Source organism: Fusarium oxysporum, chromosome VI (assembly GCF_013085055.1).
Source record: "Fusarium oxysporum Fo47 chromosome VI, complete sequence".
NCBI lineage: Eukaryota > Fungi > Ascomycota > Sordariomycetes > Hypocreales > Nectriaceae > Fusarium > Fusarium oxysporum.
This window is the reverse complement of record NC_072845.1, coordinates 183,381-193,155: the sequence shown is the minus strand read 5'-3', so window position 1 is coordinate 193,155 and position 9,775 is coordinate 183,381. Positions and strand designations below refer to the sequence as shown.

At 44.8% G+C, this 9,775-nt stretch overlaps 4 protein-coding genes across 4 annotated transcripts; 3 read left to right on the top strand and 1 right to left on the bottom strand.

Annotated features, from left to right (window-relative positions):
* Positions 1-684: 684 nt before the first annotated feature.
* On the top strand, positions 685-1,678 carry FOBCDRAFT_202484 (class II aldolase/adducin domain protein; the record flags this gene model as incomplete). The annotated part of the gene is made up of 3 exons (XM_054704891.1): positions 685-925; positions 998-1,093; positions 1,155-1,678. 3 exons carry the CDS (start codon positions 685-687, stop codon positions 1,676-1,678), a joined length of 861 nt encoding a protein of 286 aa, XP_054560866.1.
* A 244-nt stretch (positions 1,679-1,922) lies between these two features.
* On the bottom strand, positions 1,923-2,933 carry FOBCDRAFT_136917 (beta-lactamase-like protein; the record flags this gene model as incomplete). The annotated part of the gene is made up of 1 exon (XM_031187503.2): positions 1,923-2,933. The coding sequence occupies one exon, from the start codon at positions 2,931-2,933 to the stop codon at positions 1,923-1,925; it is 1,011 nt and encodes a 336-aa protein (XP_031038638.2).
* A 2,265-nt stretch (positions 2,934-5,198) lies between these two features.
* FOBCDRAFT_274954 (uncharacterized protein) lies at positions 5,199-6,443 on the top strand (the record flags this gene model as incomplete). Its single annotated transcript, XM_059611495.1, has 5 exons — positions 5,199-5,264; positions 5,376-5,804; positions 5,898-6,011; positions 6,059-6,151; positions 6,207-6,443. The coding sequence occupies 5 exons, from the start codon at positions 5,199-5,201 to the stop codon at positions 6,441-6,443; spliced, it is 939 nt and encodes a 312-aa protein (XP_059465047.1).
* Positions 6,444-8,274: 1,831 nt separating this feature from the next.
* Positions 8,275-9,085, top strand: FOBCDRAFT_224906 (SAM-dependent methyltransferase; the record flags this gene model as incomplete). The annotated part of the gene is made up of 1 exon (XM_031187504.3): positions 8,275-9,085. The coding sequence occupies exon 1, from the start codon at positions 8,363-8,365 to the stop codon at positions 9,080-9,082; it is 720 nt and encodes a 239-aa protein (XP_031038639.2). The 5' UTR covers positions 8,275-8,362.
* Between the last annotated feature and the right edge of the window lie 690 nt (positions 9,086-9,775).

The following is a 9,775-nucleotide window of genomic DNA, read 5'->3' as shown; positions in this document are numbered from 1 at the left end:
ACCTGGGCTTAACCTCTGACCTCTTCTCATGGTGGGAGTCGATTTATGGCCGGAATATCTTTCCGCAGATTCCATAAATATAATATAGCGATCGGAAGGGACGCGCTGAAGTCTTCTTCTATTGTTTTTGCCGGGCTATTATACGATGTTATGTATTACTAATTTCGCTAATGGTATTTTTCTATTTTATTTTTTCTAATTTTCTTTTATATATATAAGGTAGTTTCTTTTATTACTATTAAAAGTTACTAAGTTTTAATAATCTAATAAACTTAGTTAAATAAATTTAAAGATTAAAATCAATATTACTATAACTATTACTTAACCTAAATTTTATTAATTATTTATTAGACTCTTTGTTATTAGACTGTTTTCCGAAATGCGGGGTTTAAGTAAGCCGAGACTTTAGATCCGACCCGAGATAATGCATTATTTCGGCTATTACCAACAACAACCGGCAGAATATTATAACACGCTATAGCTGTACGGCGTGTCTGTGACTTGCTGGCAAGTATCCCCATTCCGAGGTTTCCTCGAATAGGTAAAGTCTTTATTGTTGTAAATCGGAATGACCTTCCGGGAGATCCAGATATATAACATCAAATGTTACAAAGCTAGTTATTCACAAGCTTTATCCAGCCGCTTTAATACACATCCAAAGTTTTCTTACTACAAGTCGTTATGATGTCGCCATCAGCAAACACGGAAGAATATCGAAGTGGGGACCCAAGTCTGGCTTTTGTAGATGATGAAGCCGAAAAAGCTCCCACGTTCGATGATCCTTATGAGGAGCGCAAGTATGTTAAGCACCGGCTAGCACTAGGATTCCGGGTTCTAGCCAATTTCGGTCTTGCCGAAGGCGTTGCTGGACATGTAACTGTGAGGGATCCTGTTGACCCCAGCAGCTTCTGGGTGAACCCTTTCGGTATGTCTTTTGCGGCCCGCATATAATCCTGCGACTGTCTTCACACGCTTTACTAATCCCACCACTGCACAGGGTTACACTTCTCCCTTATCCGCGACGAAGACCTGATTCGCGTCGATCATGAGGGTAAAGTAGTTGATGGAGGAAAGAATAGACGATTGAATTATGGTTCGTTCCCTTTCGAATTGGCAGTATTAAATACACATGGTTTCTAACACTTCTATTCTAGCGGCCTATGCTATTCACGCAGAGATACACAAGGCTCGCCCTGATGTCCTCTGCGCGGCACATTCGCATAGTACCTATGGACGGGCTTTTTGCGCTACCGGAAGAACACTAGATATGCTCACCCAGGACTTTTGCGTATTTTGGAACGATCATATACTATGGTCGAATTTTGCCGGGCTTGTGCTGGCCCCGGCTGAAGGCAAAGCCATTGCCGCAGCCCTGGGTACCAAGAAAGCAGCTCTTCTGGGCAACCACGGTATCATGACAGTCGGGCCTACCATTGAGGCTACTATCGCATGGTTCGTACTGCTAGAAAGATGCTGTCAAATCCAACTTTTAGCAGACGCGAGCTCCGCTGGATCAGGAAAACCACTTTTGACGATTGGCGAGCATGAAGCCAAATCCACCTGGGAGGCAGTTGGAACGACTGGCAATGGATATTTCCAGGGTCTTCCACTTTTTCAGGTCGCAGAACAGGAGTTTAATGAAAGGTCTTTCTTAGGAAAAGGGCTAAAGGCAGCCTGATTTATTTTTATAGAGGCTACTTATTACTCTTAAGAATTTATTTATGAAGTCTATATTATCTTAGCTCTGTGCCTACCTTATTTTAAAAAATAATTTTCCTTAATAAATAGATATTAAATAAAATAAAAGATTATTTTATATAAGCAAGATTAATCACAGAATATTTACATATATAGAATTCCGACTTTTATGTGGCCTTATCTGGTCTGGAGTATTTAACACCTTACTTCCAGCCATACACAGACTAGACGTCCAAGTCCATTCCCTCACGAGCGGCAATAACTTGGCTGCACAGTGCATTGATCCTCATATAGTTGTAAAAGTTCTTAACTCCAACGACATAAGGATTGGAGGCGCCTGGAGCACGATGGGCGAGAATATCGGCGTTAGAAAGACTGTGGTCGGCGACATTGTGGTTTGAGAGAAGGACATCAACCCCCTTTGCCTTGGCAATCTCGGCAAACCGATTCTGTGACGCGATCTTCTGTTCTCGCGCAGTCTTAGCGGCTGGCGTACCGGTGCCACCAGATAGACCGGCCAAATGACGCTTGCCCTTGTCAACAACCGGGAAGATGAGTGAAATCGTGCCTGGAGTGTGCCCTGGTGTTTGCACAATCTCAAAGGTAACATCTCCAAAGGTGAGGGCATCGCCATCGACCACCACCTTGTCCTTGACTGGGACTGGCGTATTAGAATCCTCTCCTTGTTCAGCCATGCCCTCCCATGCGGCCTCGGCAGCGTAGACAGAAGCATTAAACTGGTCTTGAATGTACTTGGCTCCTCCAAAATGGTCAATGTGCTCGTGTGTGATTATAAGGTGCTTGATATCGCTACCTTGGTAGCCAAGTTTTTCCAAGTCGGGTACCAGTATCTTCTCAATCTCGTCCTGATTATCGAGAGCGTCAATCAAGACCAAGCCATAACCAGTATCATATGCCCAGGCAGAAACATATGCGTGGCCGACAAAAAAGAATTTGTCGAAAGCCGCGAAGGGGTTCACGAAGCCGGGTGGCATGGTGAACATAGCTGGATATACCTGTTGGGTGATGCATTGATCCTGGAAATACTGGTGAATTGAGCCATCTGTGGCGAGTCGCCTTCCTTCGTTCAGAAGACGTGTAACGTTTTCTTTCTGCTCCTTTGGGAAGGTAGTGAGGTTAAAGAACTCGAGGATAGGCTTGATCTGGGCCTGGACAACCGATGAGCTCAGTCCCAGAATCAAGGAGGCCGTGGAAAGGTAATTGGTCGAACGCATGCTGAAAGGTGCAGAAGATGTAACTTTGTAGCTATCTTAAGTTGAGCAAGATTCGAGCTGAGGACGGTAGTCGAGGAATATAAATAAATGTATTTGAATCTGACTCATGGTATTTAGTTGACTGCATGGGTCTTTGGTGACTGTTCTTTGACCGCCTCGGTGTACAAGATTTGCTTACTGTTTTCCGAGTGGGATAGGTCTTAGAAACAGGGTCTTCAACCAGGATGCAACAAAGCGCGCATGATAATGTGATCAGCGTCATTCGAGTGCGAAAAATTCTGGAATATGCGAACTGCAATTTCCACCTATAACTAGATATCAAAATGTAATTAGATTTTTCCGAGCGGGATGACCCGCTGTGGTTAAAATCTTAATTCAAGCATAGCCTAATCAGCTCGGGTTATACTCTGAGGATAGCTTGGTACATATTGAATTTATTCTCATATAAGATATTATATTACTTTTATAATATAATTATAATATCTCTGAAGTATATAAATACACTCTTATTTCTTTAGTAGAATATTTAACTATACTACTTAAATAAAGGAGAAGTATAATAATTATAAGATGAATGTTATAATACCAGCAGTATTCCATAATGGCTACAGTGGTGTCATAAGGTTACCGAGATGGCGCCGCCGTACTAGGCCAAATAAAGAATATCCGATGAGTTTACCGATATACAGTAGCATTCCGACAGTAATACATGCCACCTTGCTTAAGTAATGTAAGTATAACTGAGTCAGGCGAAGTTGCAAATTGATTGCCGCGTCATAGTGAGCTTGTCGCGGATATATGACTGTATCTAACTTGTAACACTTAGCTCGGTTACCGAGCAAACCCAGCTTTACCTTAAGAGTTAGCGGCGACACGCTTCTGAAAATGGATGGATCTTGACCACGAAATTCATAATTGGCTGAGTGAAGGCCTCATACATCCAGCCCGTTATCAGTAATATCAATCTCCCTCCCTTGCTATCTTGTCAATAATAATGGATTCTGCATCAACATTTGGACTTGCGGCATTAGTCGCCCAATTTGTGAGACTTGGGTCAGTTCTGATCTCAAAGGACACTAAGATATACGGCCCACAAGTAGCTTAAGCAGCGAAATCTCGAACACTGAAACAATATATAGCAAGTTACACGAGTCAAGGTTTTCCTTGTACACACCAATCAACGCTGGTGGTAGGCAGTGCATTAAACAAATTGAAGCGATAGCCGAACCATGCAGGTCTTGCCACGAAGACTGTACACAATTACTCCAAATTGTGGCATTACTCGAGGTTCAAGGTAGCCCCGGAAACAAGTGGAAGACCTTTCGAACAACATTCAAGACTCGCTGGAAAGGAAATGAAATTTTTAAGCTGAAAGATCGGCTGGGCCGGACACAAGCAAGTCTGACGCTCCCAGGAACACCTGAGACGACAGGCGTAACCTTTCATGCGCCGCTTGCACACAGAAGCTCGATAATAGATTGATGGCCTTCTGAGAATGCAGTTTGAAAAGCGCTGCCGTAACTTCCACCCAGCGCAAAGCCCCACCTCGTTTATCTTATCTACATTGGGCTCCCCAGTTGGCGATCGCAGGCTTCATCTTCCTCATTTACATTGATTCGCGCCCCACATTTGGTATCCCATAAACACTGCGTTTTGCTTTGCGTTGTTGTTTTCGGATGACCTCATCAGAAACATCATCCCTTCCTCTTTCTTACTTTTTTGACTGTTTTTAAGAGCGAAGGAAAAAGCAACAAAGGTAAGCCGCCCAACAAGCATTAACTAACTCTCAGCAGGATTTATAAATTGGATTGATTTCTATCTTCACCCGCTTGCGCGCTTGACCAGCGAAACTGATTTTGTTTTCGGACAATGATGAATATGAAGCGCTTCATGCAGTATAATGACTGCCTTTCCAGTAGCTCAAGATATCCCTTCCTCCTTGTAATCCGCGGCCCGCCTAACCAAACAGACCCCAAGTTTGCCTTGCTTCCTCACACTCTCGACTGCGGCATACCTATTTTTAACGGCGTATCTCTGTATATTCGAAACTACATCTTCTTGAGATCCGTTATCCCTTTTTGGAAGACCTTTTCAGATTCCAGGTAAGTCCCTCGATAAGCGGCATCTTTCTGCGGGATTCACCTCAAAATAAGATTTCAGAGTCCAGGCTCCAGGCAGCATAGTGACTCTCCACCCCATAACCTGTGACAGATACACTCTTGTGCCTGACGTACAACACTCCCACCAAGGGGAAAAGTCCCGAACATGGAAAAAGCTTATTTCGATGCAATAACATCTGAAAGCAAGTACAAGACAAGTGTTGAGGCACTGGTAAAAAAGAAAGATGCTTCTTTCTTGTCTATCAGTTACCTCGGTGTCTGCGGCGACAGTTGGGGCACCCATCAACTCTTCCTATGTCACATTATCGTCTGAAAAAAGAAGAACAACCTGCTTCCCGCATACAAAGACACACACTTCGCCTATGATTCAGATATCCCTGAGGCATCACGCCAAGAAATATGCAATTTCCTTCAAGGACCTGACTCAGAGCAGCCGAATATAAGCAAACATTACCTGGTTCACAAGTACTGTACATCCCTCGGAGAGGCTTGGGCTGCTTTGGCAGCTGTCACGGCCTATAAGCAGCATCTGGGTACTGGAGGCAATGCTGCTTCAAGTGGAAGTGACCAAGGCACTCCTCGACCTAAGAGGGTTCGAAGAAGCACAGTACATGCGAACTATGTTCCTTCCGGCGAACAAACATTCAGACCTAGCCCCCCGAACAAGACCTCCTCCCCCGCCAAGCCTCCCAGCAGTCTCGAGCAAGTCGAAGCAGTCCCGGCGCAAGACCTCCCCTCTGGAGACAACAGCGTGCTACTGATCTGACTCGTCCTGAATCACATAGCCTTCTTCACACAGTCCTTCTTGTTGAAACCCGTAGTCGACTTCTGAGACACACGACAGCGTATGAGCCTTGAGACTACCGGCCTGAATGGTCAGATCATTGCCATTGACGATGGCGGATTGACTCTCAAGCTAGATGAGGACAACGGTGCTTTTCCCGACCCAGATTTTACGGTGGCTCTTGTCGAGGCGAAGAGGTGCCTCAAGGTTGATGGGGGTAGCCCTATGATATCAGACGAGTGCCTCGCCCAGATGGTCTATGCGGCAATTTTGGCCAGAGACAGAGATCGTACGGTACAACCGGTCAACGCAAGGTATGTTTTTATATAATAGCTTGTTGGTTGATCAAGCAGTGACTAACTGAAGCAGAATAACCCTAAGCCTAACAGCACGCAGCATTACATCTGCTTTTTCCAGTTAGATATGAAGGATGACTATTTGGATGACCTGAAGGAGGGGGATGTACCGACACAGCCACTGACGGTCACGGTGACCGAGTGGTTCAACCTAAGCCAGAAAAAAGGGAGGACAGCCGTGCTCGAGAACGTCTATAGCTTGATCGATCTGGCCAAGGAGAAGCCAGTATTCGACTTTGGTGAAGACTGAGTGCGGCCGAGGATGTTCATTGTTTGCGTTATCTCTGGGATCAGGGCGGGAGCAGTGCATACAGTACAGCCCACTGGATACCTGTTCAGTTTCACTCTGGATATGGTATTCTCTAGACCGTGCTTAAGGCATGCTAAGCATAAGAAGACAAAGGCCTGACAATGAGAATAAAATAGATTTTGCAGTTTTTACCAAGCTCAGCCATCCTTTCAATTCTACCCTCGTAATACCGTACGACTTGTTTCCCGCAAAACTCAAAACTTGTGCCACTGACGGACCTGGTTGATAGCTAATTGTTCTTATGTTTGAGCCGACCATCGTTATCTGGGCTCCCAATGAACAAGCCTTATTTTTAAGCCCCGAGATTCTTTCGATCATCCCTCTTCTGTACAACGCTCTGAAATCCCTCGAGAGTAGAGGACAAATTCAACATTCATTTGGTGAAACAGCCCTTCGGTAGCACACCAATGCCTTCATGCGACTTCAGGGGTTATGATCAGGGTCCTTCAGATACTCCTTTGAAGAGAGAAGAGCGGCGTGTTCCTTCCATGAGGTTCATGGTGTTGTTGATATCAAAATAGCGAAACATGTCCGCGCCTGAGTATATTGCTCCAGTCTCATAGACCCAATGCCTTGATATATGGAGTTCAACAAGGAGATATTGTTTCCTGGCGAGTATCTCCTCTTCAGTCGAGATACTGTTGATGAATTCGTTTCTTCTGTACTTACTAAATAGATTATTTTCTTATTGGCGAGTCGAATGAAGTAGTGCGCAATTCGAGAAGCGGATGAACATAACGACATCAAGGAATGCCCCAAAGAGTGCTGGGAAACCATCCTGCTTCTATCCGGTCTGCAAGACACTTAAAGCATTAGAAGAAGTTTAAACACACGAGAAATTGTAAGAAATGGGACCAAAAGCATGTACTTCTATCACTATTTCTTACATAGAGTTTCCCCTTTACGATACATACATATCCATGTGTCCCGGGTAGCTCGAACCAGTCAAACTCAAGACCACCATAATACAAGCTCGTGATTGGCAGTCACTCTGAACAAGCCGCTTTATCGTCCTCTCCAACGTTGAACGCCTGTCAAACAATTTAGTGTAGTTCGGTAAAGGTAATTTTGGCGAACCTAAAACTGCCCACGTAATGTTAGCGGCGAAATAAGCTTTTTGTCTCTGTAAGCGCCTATTGATTGAGATGAGGGGTTGGAAAATGGCCAAACATCTCGAAACGTCCAGAGGTGGCAAATATACATTTTTGCCCAGCAGCGCATTATTTTTATATGGAAAAGGCATAAATAAATGTGACTTCAGAGCCCGCAATTAGGTACCATCTTCTAAGGCGCACTACTAGGATCCATTACCGTCGATTGCTGGCGTTCCCACAAACTCTCTTCTAAACCCGTGCAATATACTTCTATGAACGAGGTCTGGCCGTTTTACTCGAAGTAGACGGCAACGGCGGCCTCTTGCGTCGCATTGTTCTGAGCCCCTCAAATTTAATGAGAACCTCGACGTTGGGAGCAAGTGGTAACACGCGCTGTATCTAGCTGTGCCATCCTGTTTGTTACTGGGATAGCAAAGACTTGCAAAACAGACCTGGAGAGCTTAGAAGTCTCACCGATCTGCTTGACGAGAGGGATGCTATGCTCTAATTATAGTATATTTATCAGCATATATTAGTTGGTTAAACCCCTGTCACGCTCCCAGACCCGGAATACACAGTTAACCGGGTAAAGCAGTTTTCGCTTCTAAAGTTGTGACTCATCCCCCACCTTGCTTATATTTGGTACATTCCCAACTTCGAACACATGCCCTCCCTCTTGCTTCAAGCATTACGCGCCTTGTTGAAACCACGTTTCTCTCCAAGAATCAACATTAAATTAACTACCTTAACTCCACTCCTGTTCCGATGGAACAAGAAAACTTTACTAAGGCGCGATACGCCGCCATGATATGGAACGCACCACTGTCTGAAACCCGCGCAGCAGAGCTTCTTGACCACCTCCAGCTGTTTGGCGGTTGCACTGTTATTGACTTGGGTTGTGGGTGGGGAGAGATCCTTCTCAGGGCAGTTTCGCGAAGCAGAGAGAAAATCACTGCGGTCGGAATTGACACAGATGCTGCGCATCTTGAACGAGCTCGGGCACTAGCTGAGAATCGAGGGCTCAATGTGGAGTTCAATCAGCAACCCGCCAGCGAGTATACTGGACTTGCAAGTAGAGCTATCTGCATAGGCTCGTCGCATGCGCTTGGGGGCAGTAAAGCGATGTTCGACCGCTTATCCAAAATTGTCCCAAAGGGCAGAGTTCTCGTTGGCGATATGATCTGGAATCGACCTCCAACCAATGCAGCCCTGGAACTATTTGGTAGTGATATTCTCACACTAGCTGAGTTAGTCGATTCGAGTCGAGAGACTGGATGGGAGGTTTTGAATCTGGGGGTAGCAGACCAGCGTGAGTGGGATGATTTTGAGTCAAAACATCGAGCTGGCCAGAGAGCCTTGATCCTTGAGAGTCCAGAGAGTCCTTTCGGGCAACAGCTTAAGGAGGAGTTGGCGAAACGAGAAAGGGATTACCTTACTGTTTACCGTGGCCTGTTAGGTTTTGCTTTCCTTGTTCTCGGTCGATAATAGGCTAAAATTGGTCATGGCAAGATGTCACTATCTCTAGTAACACATCTTCGCGTTGGATTGTCTTTTTATCTTAATAAAACGACACGTTCGAAGTCTCAAGTCACCTTACCCTCCACAAACATACACTTTTTCAATGTCTGATTGTATACTTCAATTGCATAACCCTTAATTATCATAACGAGTTAAAACCTGATTGATTAAAGTTTCCTCGATACAGCCAGTGATGGGCATCCAATTATGCTCAGTGAGAGGAAATATTGAAGCAGGGCCGACGCTATTCTCATTTAGAGGGATAAGTTCCCATCATGAATCTCTGAATCAGGCCAGAGGACATGAATGTGTCATTTGGTCGTCCACAAGTTCTTCCGCAATCATGCTTTGGCGAAGTCACTTATGTGTGTTAATTAGAGGGCAATGTCCTTTAGATCAGCATTAAGCCAATAGGCATCCTTCCCCCAAATATTGTCAACAGAGTACAGAAGATTCAACAGTTTAATGCACAAGTTCGCGTCGTGGCAAATCTGCTTACCGTTCTGACTATAGTGTTGCTGTTTGAAAATCATTCAAATAACTTGGGCGCATGATATGTTTCTTTTTCCTTTATGTCTGCTGTAGCCAATCATCTGGAAGTTTTTCAACCCTGTCCAGGTAAACCCCATGCTCTCGTGCAACGCGATAAAGGGACGAAAG